The 21,953-nt window shown below is 35.8% G+C and overlaps 1 protein-coding gene across 1 annotated transcript in view; it reads right to left on the bottom strand.

The window, feature by feature from the left end:
* Window positions 1-21,953, bottom strand: part of LOC113040170 (low-density lipoprotein receptor-related protein 1B-like) — a 246,167-nt gene that overhangs the window by 169,354 nt on the left and 54,860 nt on the right. Inside the window, exons 4-10 of the mRNA XM_026198463.1 lie at window positions 14,720-14,839; window positions 13,773-13,901; window positions 11,522-11,779; window positions 10,992-11,154; window positions 9,193-9,415; window positions 3,318-3,504; window positions 1,656-1,799 (exon numbers count right to left, since the gene is read on the bottom strand). Of these exons, the coding sequence (XP_026054248.1) occupies window positions 1,656-1,799; window positions 3,318-3,504; window positions 9,193-9,415; window positions 10,992-11,154; window positions 11,522-11,779; window positions 13,773-13,901; window positions 14,720-14,839 (1,224 nt within the window). The remainder of the gene's footprint in view (window positions 1-1,655; window positions 1,800-3,317; window positions 3,505-9,192; window positions 9,416-10,991; window positions 11,155-11,521; window positions 11,780-13,772; window positions 13,902-14,719; window positions 14,840-21,953) is intronic.

Raw genomic sequence — 21,953 nt, 5'->3', positions numbered from 1 at the left:
TTGTGTGTGTAGAAGTATCTGGGGACAAACAGGGTCCTAAGTGGGGGCAGCAAAGAAAGGGATATTTTTCATATAAAGCACAATGTTTTCAAAATTCATTACTTACAGGCTGCAGTAGAGAGGATGATTGTAATTATTATTAGGTCTGAGATCCAGTGAGATCCAGAGAAACAAGAGGAAGAATCAAGGATGAAGGGATAGAGGAACCCAACAAGAAAAATTATGCATTTTTGAACTTTGATTCAAAGGCCAAATGATCCCATTGTGAGAGAAATTTGAGCCATTATTGACTCTCGAGCAAATACCATTACATTGCTCTCAAGTCTAATTTTATAAAGTTTGTTCATAAGATGTGAGAATTAATGGCGTAAAATGGTAATGACTTCCGTGAGGCTAAGAAAGACAGGAAATTCATTTTTGTGTGAACTGCTTTAAATAAACATGTCCCGTTCTTGTATAATCCAGTGAAGTAAATAATTTACAAATGAATGGTTCTTCAACTCATTCATAACAAATGAATGACGAGTCTGGGTTCATTTCAAAAAGCTTCACATTGAGTAACATTTGAGATAAAAACAAAAAACTCAATTGGAGAAGCCACATTTAAAACCACTATAAAATAGACGATTTATGCTCCCATTTGATGAACATCGTTATATATGATTTTTGAGAGCTGAATGACACATCACAATGATTAATAATGTCAATGGATGTGGATGTGGGAAGGTTTATACAAAAAAAGGTACATTTTTAAGTAGCATCAATTATCTTTGATTCAGTGCTGAAAAAATGCAAGATGCAGATTTAGAATCAGAGAAAAATGTAATTAAATGGTGAGATTTAAACCGAATTTTGAGAAAAAAAGTCAGAAATATAAGGTTTAAACATGCAATTCTGAGTTTATATCTTTAAGTTCTGACTTTATATATATATATATATATATATATATATATATATATATATATATATATATATATATATATATATATATATATATATATATATATATATATATATATATATATGGAAACAAAGTCATAAGTTAACTGTGAGATAAAGTCCCAATTACTTTTTCTTTTTATTATTATTATTAATAATAATATGTGGCAGAAACAGGCTTTTATAGTTAAAAGCCTTTTCTTATGGAAAATTCATGAAGTGTAGGCTACTTATTTTTATGACATGAGGTATAACTTAAGCATAATTCGTAAACACAAAATAAAACTCTTGGCAATATATACATTTAAAGTAGTTAACCATATGAACTTTGAAGAAAAACTCCTTTTGATATCTTCTGTCTTACACACACAAACACACATATTCTTAGATAGTCAATGATCCTGATGCCAAGAATCAAAACATATCAATTTCCCAAGTATTCCGCCCTAATGTGCTGAACGTGGACTATTAATCACCGAAACGTGTCCATTCTTCAGGGTCTTGCGGGTCCATAAATTTAGTCATATATTTCCATTCCGACAAACCCACGAGGGCCGTCCATCTGATATACGGTTTCAGATAGCAGCACCTCTTCCATTGGGAATACCCAAAAACCATTTACATGAGAGACCCATCTCCCAGAGCTAATCAGATACCAGGGAGCTACAGGAGGAAGAGACAGAAAAGAGAGATAGCTTTTTTTTTGTGACCCTCACTTTTGCATGACTTCCCGTCGCTGGCAAGGACATGACCGGTCCGGCAGCGGCACACGCGCGATTTGTAGTTGTTGCTCAGGAGACAGATATGCGAGCATCCACCCTTTCGTCCGTGTGTGTCAGGACTGCAAGCGTGAGTCCTGACTGGAGAACGAGAAAGGTCAGTATCGTGGTGCTACCATTGGAAAATATCACCACACTCTAAAAGGTTTAGCATTTTTCATAGTAAACAACTGTATACCACTAAAACATCTTTAAAAATGATGCTGCTGTACATAAAACAGCACAATAAAATGTGCTAAATGCTCTTTGTGATATTTTGACAACTTTATTAGTCACTTTGCACCATGAAATGGTAATACAAGATCTAATGCAGTGTTTCTTCTATGTTTTAGGAGGATAAACTTATTAACATGGTGTTCCACAGACAGCAGGGGAAAAATACGTCATGCTACCTAATAAAATGATAATTAATAAAAGGCTAATTGTGTACAGTTAGGAAAGCAAGACATAGGCATAACATCTTTAAAAGAGGAGGAGAAAATGTTTTTTCAGGACCTCAGATTCATTAGTAACTTTTAGCTCACTTAGCAATATGGATAGATGCTAATATAGAATATAACCCAGTGTTTCTTCAATGTTTTAAAGTGATAAAATGAATAAAACTGTGTTTCTACATAAAGGAGAAAGCAATGCTACATACAATGCTAAATGCTAACTTATAATAGCAACAGGAAAACAAAAAGGCTTATAAACTTTTAGAATAAAAGAAATATTTTCCATTTACTAGAAAGAGATTATATGTCATATGTAAAACACTACAATATTGTGACACAAATTCATTAGTCTCTTTGTGGTAAGGCTAAATGCTATTGAAAATCTAAAAATGCTAAAAATAAAGACAACTAATTGTTTAGCTAGAAATATGTATATATATACTTTCACAAAGTTGTGACTTGGCATATTAAAATGAAACTGTATTTCTTATTTTAAACTTTTTCTTACAATTACTTTTATATTTATATTAAAACACACACACACACACACACATTTGTTTTTGTGAAAAGTGGGTTCATCTCATAGGCGTAATGGTTTTTATACTGTAGAAACTGTATATTCTATGGCCCTTCACCAACACTACCCCTAACCCACAGAGGAAACTTTGTGCATTTTTACTTAAAAAAAAAAAAAAACTAATTTAGTATGATTTATTAGCATTTTGAAAAATGGGGACATGGGTTCTGTCCTCTTAAGTGACCCTCTCGTTGTAATACCTGTGTAATACCCATGTCTTTATACAGAGTTGTGTCCTGACATGTCACAAAAACAAGAGCACACACACACACACACACACACACACACACACACACGCGCAGACTCCTTTTAGCAAGTTTGATAGTAAGATTGAGAGACATTTTGGCTTGTTCCATCTGTATTAGGCCTCATTCATGAAACAATTTATAATTGTACAGTATGTAAATTGTTGCAATGTAAAAACGTACATAAAACACATATTTAGGAAGAATGTATCCATTTCTTAATAGCAATTTAATCTAATATGATCATTTAAGTATAATTCAGTCCAAAAACATTAAAGAGTATCACTATTTTTAATCTGAGTCTTTGCTGATTACATTAGTCATGCTCCAACAACAAGTTTACCTGTAGGTTGAGCCAATCTGTGATAAACTCGGACAGCTCTGCCACTTTCCAAAGTGGTAACAGTGTTTGTGTCACTCCTGTTAAAGCGATTTATCCTATATATGTCCACCTTGCTCTCTCTGGAGGGTTCAGAACACGTCGCAAACAGGTAATCTTCAAAGAGCGCTAATCCATACAGGTGCGACACCTAGAAAGAGAAACACAGGGATGGGGAAAGAGAAAGACTCATCTAGAGGCCATGGCACCTCTTGACTTAATTCTGAACGCGACACAAATACATCTGCTTAAATTTGCTTCTTTAATCCAACCAGCTATAGAGCTGATGTAACATTCGGTGAATAAACAGCAGCCCTGACAGACACCAGTTGAAATATGCAGGGATCTTTGATGTCACATCTGTGCTACAAATTACCAGCGGGTAGCGTCGAGGCTTTGATTTCGGGGGAAAAAACGAGTAAGACTGACGTTAAAAACAAATGAGTTAGAATTAGCGGAGTTCACTTCAGGTTATATTTCAGTGCCAGCTTTGAGAAAATTGCACCAATACAGCTTTCGATAGAGTCCCAGGGAATATGTTCGAGCTTAGACTCGCAGGAAATGGATGAACAAATCAATAATAAAAAAGTACACAAGAGTTGTAGTGGGAAGCCAGGACTCTGCAAGGTCAAAAAAAAAAAAAAAACACTCAAAGCTCAACCAGGCTAACGGATCTGGCTGGGGACATAGAGACGGTTTCAAAAGTGTCAAGGAAAACAACGGTTTTACATAAATGGACACATGCTCCCTGTGATTTCACAAGTAGGATGTTGATTCTGGAGCTATTTTACTGACAAGAAAATCTTACTGGATTTGACAGAGTTTGGCAGGTTACTACTTAGTAGCATAACATTTTTCAAAGATTTACTTTGTTGAGACTACCATTCAAAAGTTTGGAGTTGATAACATTTGTTTTTTGAAAGAAGTCTTTTATGTCCACTGCATTTGTTTACTTAAAAATACAGTAAAACTGTAAAATTGTGAAATATTATTACAATTTAAAAAGGTAGACTATTTTCTATTCAAATTTTTGTGTTAAAAAAAGCTAAATTTTCAGCATCATTGCACAGAGTCACATGATCTTTAAGAAATCATATCTGCTGATTTGCTGTTTATAAAACATTTTCCATTCTTAGCAATGTTGAAAGTAGTTGTGCTGCTTAATATGTTAGTTAGGGTGACCATATGCGCCGTTCATACGGGACATGTCCCAGCCAGGATTTTAATATTGCCTAAATATCCAGGTGTTGGCTATTTGCACTGTGCAGGTTGATCGTTGTGTAACATTCATGAGAGCTATAAAGAGCAGAGCAGACGACTCTTTATGCTTTCTAATCGCTTTCACGTGTTTGTTCATTCGTTTGACTTGAAGCATTGTGGCGCATTTTGTTTTTTTGGGGGGAGGATTTGTGCGCAGCGATGCTTCAAGTCAATCGAACGAAGAAACACGTGCGCATATTTGCATCGCTTTGATCGTTCCCTCAAGATTTCACCTTGTCACACTCAGCCCCACGATTGGTCAATTATGTACAATACCTGGATGTTATTGGTCAGCCTGCTCTGGATGATTTAGGCAATATTAAAATCCTGGCTGGGACGTGTCCTGTATGAACGGCGCATATGGTCACCCTAATGTTAGTGGAATATATTTATTTTTCATGATACGTGATCCATACAATTTTTTTTTCAAGGGATAGTACACCCAAAACTGAAAATTCTGCCTTACTCGCACTCTCATGTCGTTCCAAATCAGTAAGACCTTCATTCATCTTTGGAAGACAAATTAAGATAATTTTGATGAAATTTGAGAGCTTTGTGGCCCTGCATAGACAGCAACAGAATTGAAATGTTCCAGGCCAAGAAAGGTAGCAAGGACACTGTTTTAATAGTCCATGTGACATCAGTGGTTCAATCTTTTTTATTTTATTTTATGAAGATACGAGAATACTTTTTTGTGTGCACAGAATCAAAAGTAATTACTTCATAGATTTTTTTTCTTCCATGTCAGTCTGTCACCATTCACAAGAGTACCACGAAACATAAAATATAAATATTTTGTAACATTACAATAGTCTTTACTGTCACGACTGATGCATACTTGTTAAATAAATGTATTCATTTTTTTTTAAAGTTACTGATTCCAAACTTTGGTTTGACTTGTTGGTTTGCATAGTATCATAGCTTGAAATGTTACTTTGAACTTAGAATAAGATGCGATGTGAACCAGAACTAACAATGATAAATCAAATGTTTGAATGTGAGAGACTAAATTGGAGGTAACAGATAAAGTTGACAGGAAAGTTGTTCTTCTAGAAAAGATTGAAATCATTCAATTCAGTTGTTGAATTCACACTCACCACTATTGCATTCAAATTCAGACCAACATACTGTAGGAACTTTTGTCAGTAAAAGCACAGTGAAAACTCTGAACACTTAAAAAAACATCATGTAAATCATGTAAACCATGAACACCTGCACAAAAGCGCTTTCCAAAAGGGATTGAAGGAATTTGTAAAACTCTTTTCTTAAATTTTGCATCAGGGTATTAGTTAACACCATATGTCTCATAAGGCTGATAAACAACCACGGATGGATTATCTATTGTTTTTTTGTTTGTTTTTTGAGAAAAATGCACAGGTTTGACAGTGCCCTTGGCCCATACTATGAACTATGGATGAAATTTATACTGAATTTATGAAGCTATGAATTTTGTATCACCATTCTTTTGGGCCTATTTGGGGGGTGAGGGAGAGAGGCCAAACTTTATAGCCTTCAAAATAAACTGCTTTAAGAGTTATTCAAAGGAGCATCATTTATCATAGCTTTACTGCTGACTATTAAGGCAGCTGGGTAAAATATACGCGATAACTTATTTTAGATAGCTTAGTTGAATAGAGGTCAACAATCTTTGCCAGTCTAGACTTTCATATGTTGGTCTGAAAGCACTTTTCACACTGAGATTCTGGATAATACACGGGTAATGTCTAATGTGTCCTGGCAATTGTTCCTGGATTGTTAGATTTTGGTTCATTCACACTGTCAGTGATTTCCCGGACTCTGTGCGTGCATTCAAACACAACCCATAAAGGTCCCATAATGACATCAGGATGTGACGTGTAATTTAGGAGTCGGAATCACAAGGCCGCTAAGATGGGAAGAGGGAGAAGAAGCAAAGCGGAAGTGTTTTCAATGCTTTATAAACATAGCAGCTGATCAGCTACTAGGGACATTGTTGTTTAAGTATAAAGCCTCTTTCAAACAGAAATTCTGAAAAATACATGGATAATGTGTCCTGGGATCATTTGATTACGGTTCATTCACACTGCCAGTGGTTTTCCGGAATCTGTGTGTGCATTCACACACATCCCATAAAGATTCCGTAAAGACACTTGACATTATGATGGGAACGATCTAAGCTTCATCGCGGATAGTGAGGAGCTAACTGATCTCTGCTTCATTACAGTTTGCACATATTTCATCGCAAACGTTGATCTGCTTTCAAAACAAAAGAGTTGCAGGATAATGTGCGTCATCAGTATGGCACACCCTTTATGGCATTGGTTCTAGCTTTTGTTCACACAGAGCTTGTACAACCAAAAATGTATGTCCAAATTCATAGTTTTTGGGGGGTGGACTACAGCAAAGAAAACTGTAGTCCAAATGTACCCAGTACCCGAAAAGAGCAGCCAAATTAGGAAAAAAATCCAAATTCATAGTGTATAAAAAAAAAATTGATGCCAAAAAATGTGTATGTCCGAAATTCATGTTTTCTCAAAAAACTAAGAAAAAACAGTAGTATATAAACCAATATGAACAGTATGCCAACATTCATAGTTTTCAAAAAACATTGTCCAAAAAAATAGTATATCTGAATACACAGTATTTGAAAAAAAGCACACCTATTATGTCCAAATTCGCCTAGTAAGCCAAAAGAGCAATATGACCAAATCCATAGAATGTATGCCAATATTAAAGGAGGGGGTGAAATGCTGTTTCATGCATACTGAGTTTTTTACACTGTTAAAGAGTTGCATTCCCATGCTCTGTGTGACGTTAGATGGAGCGGAATTTCCTTATATGGGTCCTGAGGGCACGTCTGCCGGAAGAGCGCGTGCTCCCGTATAGCAGAGCAGAGACGAGACATTCACTGACCAGAGCGAGAGCGAAATGTCACAAAAGAAGTGTGTTTTTGGTTGCGAGGGCAAGACAACCCTGCACAGACTACCAAAAAAAAAAAAAAAAAACATCAAGGGACCAGTGGATGGAGTTTATTTTTAAAGAGCATCGACGGAGTTGTGCAAGTGTTTTTGTTTGTTCCCTGCATTTTGAAGATGCTTGTTTTACAAACAAGGCCCAGTTTGACGCCGGATTTGCATATCATTTATTTTTTAAGGATAATGCAGTCCCAACGAAAAAGGATCACGATCGTGTGTTGGAACCGCAGGCGGTGAGTAAAACTGATTCAAATATCTCTGTGTTGTTAACTTAGCTATCGGCGCGTAAGCACATCAAGTAAACCTCTTGTACACCTTTAAAGAAAAAAAAGACGACATAAAGTGGAACTTCGTCATTTTCCAAAACCGCTAAGTGTAACGGAGGCCAGCTAGTTATTGATGTGCAGGTAAACCTCCCCGATCTCAAGAGACGCACTAGCAACAGACGCTAGTGGCTGTAGCCATTTAGCCTCCTTGTTAGAGGACACCCGGGTTCGAGCCCCGCTCGGAGCGAGTGTGAGGAGCGTCAGAAAGGACCTGGGAGAGAGGGGTTACATAAGCAAATATATACAGTTTCAATACATACCACATAGAGACGCAGTTGTAGTCGTTGCTGCTGCTGATCTTGTTCAGTTTCAGCCTCGGGGTCTGATTCTGGATCATAAATAAACGTCTGAATCTGACTGTTAGCCATGGTTTGTTTTGGATGATGTTTTTTTTTTTTTTTCCTCAGGGTAATGTCACAACTTCCAAACGCTCTCAATGCAAAAGCCTACTCGCGCTCGTGATTCTTTAGCTCCGCCCACACGTCACGCATCCAGTGGCGCTTGTTTTTCCGAAAAAAATCAGCACAGACTATTTTTCTCTTATAAATATAATAAAACTAAAGACTTTTTGGAGATATGAAGGATGCAGTACTACTCTATAGGTACTCAAGATTAACAGTAGATTGAGTGAAAATGAGCATTTCACCCCCCCCCCCCCATCCCAGCCTTCCCCCCCCCCCTTTAACACTACAGTAATATTTTCTGGAAAACAGTGTGCCAAAAAAGTAGTCAAAAAATTCATAGTATTTGAAAAACAGTGAGCCGAGAATAGCATGTCCAAATTCATAGTAATAAAAAAAAAAGCCAAAATTAGTATTTACGAATTCATATTATTAAAACAAAGCGCAAGTCAAATGAGTAGTATGCATGCAAATGTTAACAGTATGCCAATGTTCATAGTTTTCAAAAAATAGTATGCCAAAAATGTAGTATGTTCAAAATGATTCAAAGTATGCCAAGAGTAGAAATGTGAAAACTAATATTTAAAAAAAAAAACGCATTGCACATTCAGAGGTCACTTTAATATCCCATGAAGCCATGGGAGAGGTGTAAATGGCAGTGAAGCAACTTAAACGATAGGTCACTTAACGATGATAACATGGCAGACGTAGTATGTTCACATTTCATTCATACTACCCATTTCAAGCTCTTTTGTATACTTCGTATAACATACTTTTTCAAACCAAATGTACAGTAGTACCTACCCCACAGGTATGCAATTTTGTAAGCAGCTTTGGTCTTTTTTCACATTAAGATCATGGGTTCAAGAGGAAGAAACCAAGATTTAGCACATCTTACCGGGTTTCCTTGAATGATCATGTGTCTGTTCTTGCCATTGTAATCCACAACTTCGATAAAATCCAGATATGCATCCGCCCAGTAGACGAGCTTCTTCACCAAGTCCAATGTCACGGCGGTGGGCTGCTCTGTTTTATACTCTACTATCCTGGTTCGGTTGGTGCCGTCCATATTGCAGCGTTCCACCTTGGCTACCATCCCATAGTCAGTGAAAAAGAGTTTACTGGAGGGAGAGGGGGAGGGGTGGGGGTCAAGAACAGAGCAGTTTTAAACCGGAATCTACAATCTGAAGTAAATGAAATCAAAAGTCAAGGCCGTTTAGGATTTAATCGATTCACTCATACCCATTATTTTTCTATTCTGCATAATATTGTGCTAGAGCTGAATGCTTGCAGTAACAACAGCGCAATTAAACTGAGGCACTGTGAGCAAGAGCTGAATGAATGGGCCGCAATATGATATTTCTCTTTATACTAACACATACTGACAGCAGAATAAGAGAGGGGGAGGTCATCTGCATTACTCCGCACAATGATTCTGGCACAGAAACGGTCCCCGTCGTCGGAAAGCGACAAACTGGCCCCAACAGCATGCACAACTCAGCACTGCATACAAATGGATGTTTACCAAGAGACCAAAGAGATTCTCACGTCACAGATGCGTAGATGACTCGACATCAGATAAGGATGATTTATTCACTCCTATGAAAAATTCAACCAAAAGCTTCCTCTAGAATGCATGATCATTTTAAGATAGGACAAATAGCTGAATATCTTTGCATAGGTCAACAAATTATGAACTATTTGTTTGGAGAGGATTCTTATCAGTTCTTTAGACTTCAGTGACCATGAAATTAAAGCATGAAAAAAAAATTGTTCACTGATGAATTTTTTTTATCCATTTTTAATTTATTGATTGATTGATTTTCTTATTTATTTGTTTCTTTAATGTTTTAAGTAATAATAATAATAATAATAATAATAATAATAATAATAATAATAATAATTTACTTGAAATCAAATTTAATAAAATTGTGTAATACATTAACTTTAGATTAAAATACTTAGTATAATATAATACTAATAACAATAATCATCAAACTGTTTATATCTTCTATGTCTTATCATCATCATAATCAAACTATTTTTACTATTTCACAAACAATTGATCATGATGACTATGATTATGATGATGATTAATATTAATACTTATAATTCACTTTATTTAATTACTTGTTTCTAAATTATGTAAACTAAATTTAAAATTAAATTACATAAAAATGTAATTTAGCATAATAATAATAATAATAAACAATAAAATATTAAATGTAAATATTTACTGAAAACATCATTATTATTATTATTATTATTATTATTAATTTAAACAACAATTTTTCTGATTATTTTGGAAGTCAACCCGCTTTGTAGAGCTAATATCAGTAAGGATAATATTATAAAACTAATTGTTCAGACACACAATTCATACATCATAATTTTTTATTGCCATTTTGCCTTTTAGGCCTATTAGGATAAGATAGTGTAGAGTAGACATGTAAGACAGAGGGAAAGAGGGAAGTGGGATCGGGAAATGTCTGAGATGCAACTCAACGACGTTATATATCGGGACACTGCCCACTATGCTATCGGTGCCGACTACACATATAATTCATATATGAACTGAAGTGCGATCAAAGCTATGCATATGGTATAGTGGCTATCTACCCCAGTTTTAACAACAAAAGCTCACAGCTACCATCTCGTACAAATGAAAGGACCTAATGATTGTGTTAGCAAGCGTACCCCATGATGGGATCCAACGCTAGGCCTTTAGGGTTCTGGATGTCCAGGTCGATGATGGTGACACATGCATCTCCCTGTTCGCTGCACACAAATATCCTGTCGTTCACTCTGTCTACGAAGTAGAAGTTCCCTGTCAACCAGTCGATGGCCATATGCTCCACATCTACATGGAAAAAAACATTCATTTTTAGACATGGGACTTATGAGTTTGTAAATTGGGATCTGCTAGTTAGAAACAATTAATAATTCAAGCATGCTTCAAAAGAAGCAACAACTGACATCCACCGACATGCACACTTGACTCAATTAACCTTGTGACATTAAACACTTCATTAGAAGATCATTAAACACTTCAAGAGGTAAAAGAAGTGAAAAAGAGAGACTAATGAGAAAATTTATATGGACATTAAACACAACACTCAAGTTCATAAAAACTTCAAAGGACATTAGTTTGCACTTGCTCTGAATTAATCATCAAAGTTACGAAACATTCCTTAATTTGCGCTTCGAGGCTTGACATGCGTACTTACTTTGTAGGTTCTGACCTATCCGTATCTGGTGTTTTTCTGAAAAGCCTTTGAGTTTGCTCATGCGGGCACACCACAGCTGACCTGTATCCTGTGCCACTGAAAGCCAACAGAGCGACTCTTCTCTATAAATAAAGTCCAATATTTGAGTCCCATTTGTCTCAATGGACTTGAGATTTGGCATAGATGATCCATTGAGGTAAACAACCGATATAGAATTCATATTTGCTGTCAACAGAACCGGAGGTTTATCACCAGGATCTGAAAGAGGGAGCACAAAATGCAAAAAGTCCTTGGAGCTATCTATAATAAATTATTCACATTAAACATAATGCGCATTTTAGGAACTTTCACTATTGTAGACATTGCAATAATAAACTATATATGTGTGTGTGTGTGTGTGTGTGTGTGTGTGTGTTAGCAATATGACTAAACTGCATAATTTTGCACCTGGAATATAAAAATGCTTGTAGTTGAAGAAACACTAATATAACATATGAATATGTATTTGTTACATGAACATACAGTATATAAATATTTACTTATATTTTTGCTTACTTAGAAATGAAAACAGGTTCATTAAGAAGCTCACACTCATGGGAAAAAAAAATATAATTGCTGCGACATGTATTATGCACATGAAAACTTCGTGATCGGCTTGCTTTTTTTTCCACACTAATAAACAGAGACCATGAAGTGCAATTAACTCTGAGCTTGTAATCATCTCTAAATTTGATAGACAGTCACAGGTCAGGCTAGATGGGCTCTGATTGACTTTCCATTAAGGCCTCCCCTGTTTATCTCTCCCACGGCTTTACCATAGCTCAGCTCGCCGGTGGCCATTTGCATATTGATGACAATAAGTGTAACCGACACTCGCATCAGGCGAATGACAGTGTGATCTATACTAATGCACTCGGATGATCACAACTGTGACCGCGCTACTCCACTGAGGCTTGCCTGTTCAATCAAACATCCCAGAGGGCATTGTGTTTACCCATCTAGCTCAGACTAGTTCTTAGGATGTTAAAGACGACTATAATTTAAATGCTGATTGAAATGTCAATTGTGGAGTTTGTTGACCTTTCCTTATTTTCAGTATTGAACACTTATTTTCTAGTGGTTCTTGCTAAGAGACATTCTCTATAGTAAATGTTATTATTATGTTCAACAGCCCTCTAACAACTTGCAACCACACATAAATATGTAAAAAATAAAAAATCCCTGAACTCTTTAGCAACAAGTTAGAAAAAAAAAAGAAATAAACTAGAATCCCAACAATCACATAGCAATGTGCAAAAATCCCTTATAACAACTCAGCAACAGCTAGCAACTACCCAGAACCCCTTAGCAACCAATTACCAACTATCGCAAACATCTTAGAAACCACATAACATAGAAATGCACTAAAACCCCTCAGAAATTCTTAGCAACTGGCTAGCAACTGCCAAAAATTACCTACTGTAGAAGTGATGTGCTGAAACTCTCAGAACCCTTAGCAACATTCTAACTACCCAGAACCCTTAACAAAAACATACTGGTACAATATGCTATATATATATATATTTAAAAAAAAACTCCCTTAAAAAAACCCTTAACCTAGGTCTTAGCAACTACCCCAAAAAAACTAGTAACCCTAAAACCAAGTCAGAGTCCCTTAGCACTAGCAATGTGCTAAACATCAGTTTCCACATACAGATTTAAGGCCCGTTCACACCAAGCACGATAACTATAAAGATAAGTATAAGTTCAAAAAATCGTTCTCAATATTAAAGAATAACAGAGTCCATACCACAACTATAACGATAAAGGCACAGAGAAACGATATCGTTGGAATCACTTTCAGAACGATTTTTTTTTTTCTGATGAACGATAAAAACATTGCCAACCAATCAGAATCAATCCTGCTGTAATGAGCTCGAGTATTTAAAGTAGCAGATGAGCATTTGCTTAGAATACACAGACAATATAGTTCGCTGGTGTGGACGCTAATATCGTTATCTTTATAGTTATCTTTATAGTTATCATTCTTGGGTGTGAACGGGCCTTTAGACCAGTCCTCTATCTCTCCAGCACTTAATACAGTAACGTGATATAATATTTTATTCATGGGTTTAATTATTCCAAGACTTGTACTTTTAAAGCACCGTTAAAGATCAAAGTAAAATACATGTTGCTTAATATGCTTTTCTTTTTTTTTCTTTTTTTTTTGGGGACTGGAACTAGAACTAACACGGATGATAAATGGACTCACCTGTTTTGGCTTTGCAGGATCGTCTGTTGGCCTGCAGGCTGAAGCCATCTGTGCAAGCACATCTGTACGATCCCTGCGTGTTCATACAGATTTGACTGCATGTCCCATAATCCCTGCATTCATCATGATCTGTGGACAATAGCGGGGCTATTTATTAAACGCCAAATGTGTTAAAACATGACCTAAATTTTCAAACCCCTTAATGTTACCATTCTGCAGCAACCTATCACGAAACAGGAATATGCAAATGCATGTTTGGGGACGGAAGGATGAGTAAATAGCTGTTTTGGTTAACATAACCATAATGTATCAAGAAATCAGCAACGATTTATCTGAGGTTCGAGTTCATGCATTGGACAGCTACAATAGTTTTTCTAGAGAACTCAAAATAATATCAGTTGAGGCAACTTTCATGTGTACTATTTTCTGTGCCTCATTAGAACTGTGAAATAAAACATTTAAATAATGTGAATCTCTTTTAAATTAACAAATCTAAAAATGGTGATATTTAATCATTCAGTATCTGATTAGAAATGATAGAAAATCAATAAAAAAGATATTAATCATAAACATTTTCTTAATCCTAAAAATGTGTTAATTACACTTTTCAATGTACACATCACATAACCAAAGCTAAATATGGTCAAACGTAAACATTGGCAGGTAGCTAACAGCTTAGCATAGCTCGCACTGGTTGAGAAAGCTCTTTTGATTATCTAAAATGCTTTTCATCGGTTACCAAGTATAGGGATATGATCTTACATCAAAATTATTTTATTTTTTTTTCCAGTTGGAGCTCATAGAATGCTTTTCATTCTGTAAAACTTTTTTCTTCTTCCTTTATTACCTGTAATAAGCCAAAACTGTTTCTAAGGTGCAATTAAATTCAGTGACATTTCTAATGAGTCAAATTCTTCAAACAGAGTTCAAATGTTAATGACCCTTACCTTGACACCGCCTCCCATCCTCATCCAGTTCGAAACCTTCCCCACAAAAACAGGACGTCCCATTTCTCATGATCACACAGTCAAACTGACACCTCCGCTCCTTGCAGCTACGCACCAACTCTGAGAAGACACAAACACACATTTAAACTTTGATTCACAGTCTTAATATCATGCACAGAGTTTGCCCTCCCAATGAACATGCACTTACACTCAACAAAACCCTCCATAAAAGCACAATGCCATTTCGCCAGTATGAAATAATTTTTTTAAAGTTGAACAGATGCAGCCTCATTACGAGACCATGATTCAGCGCTTTTTAAGTGGCACTTAAGGCCTGTTTCTGTGGACGCAATTCTTCCTGCGAGCTCCCGCTCCAAATCGCTGTCAATACACAATGGTGGCGTACAAATTTAAGGCCCATTGTGTGATATCTATCACCTGAACAGCCTCATAATGAGGGACGTTTTGATGACCACATTCTCCTGGATTGCTCGCCAAATGAAGATGACCCCGTCTTTATATACTGTTCCGAGAATAGGTTGAAAAATAGCAGTGATTTATAAAAGCTTGGAGGGCAGTCTGTTTCAGTTACAATAGCCATAGCCCGTATTTGATGTTTTTATTCATCTAAGGGTGTGGCTAACAGGTCACCTTGCTTTTCTTCATCATTTTTGATGGTTTTAAGTGCGTGACAATATTGAAACGAGTAAAAAAGAGAAAGATTGCAGACGGTTTAGCCATCTAATCATGAGCGAGAGAGATTTTTAGCGTGCATTTGCTACGGAGCCCACATTAATAATAAGCATTGCACTGAGAAATTCATCGACCCACCCGAGGCATGCGTTCAGATTGGCTCGAGTCTGACAGTTTTAAATTAAGTGCTTCTTTAAAAATGTATCACAGCGTTTAAGGGTAATGCAAAGCGTTTTACAATATGAGTTTAACTGAAAGTGAAATATAATGGCTTTTTATCTATTACAGGGAATGTGTATCCACTTGAGCTGAAAGATGTTTAACTATTTATATGTGGGACGAGCAATGGGAAGTTACTAACAGTTCTTGAAATATTTCACAATCTTCACTATAAAGGATTCGTAATTTATTTATGCAGATGGGGGATCTGAGCCACTAAATCTGTAGTTTTATTTTTCGCATAACATCACATCTTTCCCATAACAATAACTGGGAGCAACAAGAGCAGAAGTAACATTTTGTGTCTCACGTAAGAAATAAAATTCATATATGAACAACAAGATGGTAAGTAATTAATGTCAAATCATTCATTTTGTGGGTGAACTAACTCTTTATGACTAACCCTGGACTCGACTAGTTGTGATCAGTATGACATTTGACAAAACAATTATTACACTAAATGCAACCCAAGACAGTTTTCCTCACTTAAAAAACAACAACAACATGAACTTAAAGTGAATAATGGGCTTCATATGCTTTAAATTTGTGCCAAAAATATGGCTGAATATATGACCGAGGAGAAAGCTGACCTAACTAATAGTCAAATTTTGCAACAGCATGCCAAACCAAGACATATCAATGATATAAACCCTCAGAAATTAAACTGACATGATTTAGCACTAACAAAAACAAATAAAGCCTTTGGCAGTGTAAGAGAAAAGCAGCTACTGAAATCGTAAATTTGGATCTGCAAAAAGCAAGCAAAGAAAACTGCTAAATAATGACAATTGACTTTTTTCTTTTTTACACTTATCTAATCACATAGAGATTGACTTCCCTGATAATATTTCTAAAATATTTCTCATTATTTTCCCATTAGGTATATATACATATATTATATTATATATATATATATATATATATATATATATATATATATATATATAATAAAAAATAAAACAGAAACATTTCAGAAATAAATCAAGGAAAAATGAAAATGAAACTCCATATATTTACAAAGGCGGCTGACTTTAAATGTTGCAGCATTGAGATGAGTGAAAAGTTACACGCATAGATCTATGAGGGGGAAACTAGACCTTTCCGGTTCAAAACAGCAGGTGGGAGAGTTGATTATCGGATGAGAATTACTCTTTGAAAAAAAAAAAATCAAAGCTTATGGTAGGAACCCAAAGCTTCAAACGTAACTTTAAAGATAGGTCAAAAACATTGTTTACACTGCGAGTGATGTTGAATGTGTGCAGCTACTGTAGGACACTCACTGCCACCCGTATTCACACTAATCTCCTCCGAGTGGGTAGGAGGCCATTATGGGTGGACTCTCGCTGTGTGTCAGGCTCCCGCACAACAGGATTTATCTCCAGTGAACTCCAGAGCTCTCCCTCAAGGTGATTTTCTCTCAGTGAGGAGCCCTACTTCCTCTGACACTTGCTGGGTGATGTAGTGCTAATGGCAGCGGTCCAGGAAGGGTGCTGAGACTGACAGGGGCTTTAAGGTAAATGCCTGTAGATCTATTTCTCTACCCAAACCCAAAGAGCTTGAACTTTAGCTGCTGTGAACAATCAATCACTCTCGGGAGTCCCGTACCACATTAAAAATTGAAGCCCTGGGACCTTGGAAATCTATACAGACTTAAATGCCACAAATATTTTCAGACCACCTCTAAGTTTGACACATTCAAAAGATCCAATGAAGTGGCTTACAAATGCCATTTATATTTCATACCGAAATACAAATTTGGGCTGGTACATATTAAAGAGTTTGTCTTTTCTTATGATCAGTAGATACTTGCAATATTTTCTAAAAGAAAATAAAAAAGGGGCAAAAGCAAAACATAATGCAATAAATAAATAAATATATAAATAAAGCAAAAATCACAAAATGTAAAACAAAACATTTAAAGACATGCCCTTTTTTAAATGGCCAATAGAAACCTGCAATGCTTTCCGAAAAGAAAAGTAAAAAAAGAAAAGAAAAGCAACATGAAACAAAGCAAAACAAACTGAAACAATGAAACATGAAACAAAGCAAAACAAACTGAAACAAAGCAACATGAATCAAAGCAAAACAAATTGAAACAAAACAAAAATCAAAACAAAGCAACATGAATCAAAGCAAAACAAAACACAAAATGCAAAACTAAACACTGAAGGGCTTGTCTTTTCAAAATGGCCAATAGAAACCTGTTATGTTCTCTATTAAATAAAATCAAGCTAAACAAAGTAGGTGAAGTAATTCGAAGGTACATGAACATAAATATCAGTCAAATGGAGACAAACACAGAAGATGTGCCCAATCATATGAAACCAATCAAATACTTAATAGAAAACCTCTGACATCGCTTTCACCTGTCTGTAGCATCTTCCTCAATTGTCTAAACAGACCAATCAAAAAGCGACATCATAAGCCTCGCCCCCTTGCTCAGCAGGAATCACCAGTCCAGAGAACATGGCATATGTCTGGACAGCTCTATTATTCACTCACAGCAGGTCTTCCCCTCAGTCTCCATCATTAGAGCAGCCACTGTCCCCAGGGCTCAGACAGCGAGGCCATCACTGCAGAGGAATGAGCGTGCGCTTGTGTATTTTTTTGTTAGTGCGATCAGAGCAGATGACCAGGGGGTCTGCACCTACCAGGCAGTGTTTATAAATAGATGACAGTTGAGTAAAAACTTGGTTTGCTAGAAGAGAAAGGATGGGGTTTGAAAGCAGAACGAAAGTTGACTAAAGCAACAAATAGTGTAAACTTTAAGTGTGTCATAAATGACACATTTAATCACTTTTCAGAGTTGTGTCTTTTCTCGTATATAGTGCAATAAATGACAGTGTACGTGTTGCCAGATCTTCCTAGAAGAAAATAAAATAAAAAAATAAGTTAATAACAAACTAAAATCCAAATCTTGACAATAAGCCACTATTACATTATTAATACCAAAACTAAAATGCTTTGTGTGCCAAGCTCAAACAACAAGCCCCAAGACACTTAATAAGCACTGCTTATAATAAGTGGACATGGCAAACCTTCAAGCTCTGCAAAGTAGTGAAACGTGTTCTGTTTTCAGTAGTTTAGTTACTCAATAACTCACTGACACGATGCTAGAATGTTTTGAGAAGTTTTAGCCTTGTTCTATATGTGGTTTCTTAGCCCATGTTGTGTAAAAACATGTTTTGTTAGAACAGAAAGGAGTAAAGAATAAAGAAAATGCACAACAAACAACATGATGCTCGCAAATCTGAAGCATATCGCCATGTGGTTGCTAATGTATCCTAAATGGGTGTTTTCGAATGTTTTCGAAGTTACAGCAAAAAGTAATATTGCATAACTTCACAAACACCTGCACCTCTGACTAGAGAAACTGAAGGGAGGTGCATATGAGACATCTGAGGTGTAACTGTGAAGCAGAGCTGGTTTATTTTGCCCCTTCATTAACACTTCAGAATTGACTGCCATCACTGGGAAGAGGATTCAGATAAACTCCAGATAAACCGGTGCAAATGAACAGGTTGGTTCAACGGCCTGTGATCTATATTTAATCTATATTTAACCACATTGATGTGGCCATAAAGGCTCTGCACTTGGAGGCTCGTCTAAATCCTAGTCAAGCTACCAAAGGACATCAACTTGGCACATGAAACTGCCCTTCCTGTGACCACTGCAGTTTTGCCCCTGGGCAAAACACTTAACCCTCAGCTGCTCCCATCATTCTGTAATATGCCTGCATTTTCAGCACTCGCGCGAACACTAGCACTCTCACTAGATGAATAAATGTTGAATTTATTTGATGAATTCTAACATTTGCAGCTATTAGCTGACGATAAATTCCTGAGCAGCTACTGTACAAAATTTCATTGCTAATTAAATAGATACAAAGAAAAAACAAGTCATTCTGTAATACTGTTAATATTAACACCTGCTAAAACAATGACGTCAATGTTTGTATTTGTTAGTGAAGCTACCTGCATATTATGAAACATATCTGTATTAGTCTTTGATTCTATCTTTGTCATGATGTCAATTCAATTGATCTTTACAAAAAAATAAAAATAAAATAAATAAATCAAGATCTCAACATAAACTTGAGAACCCTCAACTTAAAAGCTGTTTGTTGTTTCCTCTTGTGCAAAAAAAGAAAAAAAATCTGTTATGTCTACATCATGAGAAAATTAAGCTAAGACCACAAGACAAATTTGTTGTGTCAAGATCAAAACAAAAATATAGTAGATATTAGGAAAACAGCTTTCGTTATGGCTACATAATAAGAACAGTATGTTGATATCAAAAGAAAGTCGAAATCTGGTAAACACAATGTTCTTGTAATCTCACCATAACAAAAGGGAGAGATATTTAAAAAAAAGAAAGAAAGAAAAAAGCAGTATTTGTAGAAAAGTAGGTAGAAATCTCACAAATACAACTTTTATTATGTTGAAATCACCAAATAAAAATAGGTAGAGATCTCAAGGAACGAGCTTTTAATATGTCAAGATAATGGTGAAATTAATTGGAATCGAAATAAAATGTATTGTGTCAGTCACAAGAACGATATATTAAACCGTAAATAAACAGTATCTTGCACAGATGGATGATATCAGTTGACGTTGGTGGTTTAAGTTTTTCAGTGCGTAAAAAACTTCTGACGTTTAACCTAATCAGGCACAAGCATAAGTAGGGTAATTATATTTCACAACAGGCTGCACAAAGAACAAAGAAAAGCTGTTGTTCCCAAGACAAATTTACCTTTGAGCATCTGACGGCAGTCTTGTTATCCCAATGCTTTGTTTACTGTGCGAGTTGCCATTATATAAAAGCTACAGTGAAGTGTAGACTCTTTTGTTTGCATTAGCTGTGTATTTCAGGGTTTTTTTAGTCGCTTTGCTGTGTGGGCTGCTTTATTCAATTCTCTATACTCATTAGGGACTGACAATGCAAATGGGGAAAGTGAGGGTAGTGTGTTATTACCACAGGGACGTCCATAGGTGCAACACAAAGACGGTTTCCTGCCTAGCACCTGTAGTATGTAGTACACACCAATCTATGAATGCTCAGGAGATGTAAAGCAATACCTTTAGAGGGACCATGGTGCGTTTGATTGTTTAGGTGAAGAACAAAATGCTGCAGGACGTTCGTGGTACATTCAATGCTCCTGAAGAACTAAGAAAGTTTGTTACGGAATGTAACTGAGAGCAACAAAAAGAGAAAGAGATGTTCAAGGCTGTTCAAAGTTTTCGAGGAGAAGTTTTATTTGAGTCGAAACTTGAATGCTAAGTCATGAATCAAGCAAAATGTCATTTTTCTTGAAACATCAGAATGAATATCTGGGCAAACTGTTCATAAAAACCAGTCTTGCATAAAGTGACATATTGAATTGAACTCAACAATTTATGTTGTAATAGCTTTTCAAACTTTTCACACTCAAAATTTAGTTTTACCAGTGAGGCTCCAAATAATAGCTTAGATTTTGGTCATTTATTAGCTTCTTTGTTATGTTTATTAAGTAATGTTACATTGGGATATTGATTGATATCTCAGAGTCAGACCATAAAGCTGTTCCATTCCTTGAAATTTTGGAAGATTATGTTCAAAGAAGTAAAACATTATCAACTGTATCATTAGCTAACATTAATTATAAAAAAAAAAAAAAAAAAAAAAAAAGTTTGATAGTGACCAAATTTGAGTGTAAACGAAGCTATCCAATGTAAGAATTTGTTGTTTAGGTGATCGATATATTTCAATTTTTTGTACTTATAGTTGACCTGTAAATGAATAACTTTTCCTTGCAACCACATTTGTTTAATAACAACAATGCTAATGACAATATATTTGTTGTAGAAGTAAACAGTTAATATAAAAAAAAATGTTGTGTAGTATATCTACTATATTCCTGAACATAAATTATGATAGCTAGCTCCAACATTTGTTAGTTTAACAATACAGAAAATAATAGTTGAAAATTTGCTAAAACAATTTTTATACTTAAAGTTGCAGTATGGAACTTTTGACGCTCTAGCGGTTAATAAACAGAACTGCTTGCGTCTTGCGGAAGAACATCGTAGCCGGAACTACTTCTCTATGTTTATGTCTATGAAGAATCACAAAGGTACTGGGTTACTCCGCCAATCTAAAAAAAGCTATCTAAAATAGTCAGAATATAAACACTTATTATAGGTGCACCCTAGTGATTCAGTACAAGCCAAAAACACAGTTTGGAAAATGGATTCATGGTGTACTCGCTTATTATATAAATTTTTCTACATTTTGAACACAAACAAAGTTACGGACTGCAGCTCTGATTGGTTGTTTTTTACCG

The sequence above is a fragment of the Carassius auratus genome, chromosome 22 (genome assembly GCF_003368295.1).
Source record: "Carassius auratus strain Wakin chromosome 22, ASM336829v1, whole genome shotgun sequence".
Classification (NCBI taxonomy): domain Eukaryota; kingdom Metazoa; phylum Chordata; class Actinopteri; order Cypriniformes; family Cyprinidae; genus Carassius; species Carassius auratus.
Note: the sequence above shows the minus strand (reverse complement) of the source record. Positions and strands in the feature narration are given on the sequence as shown.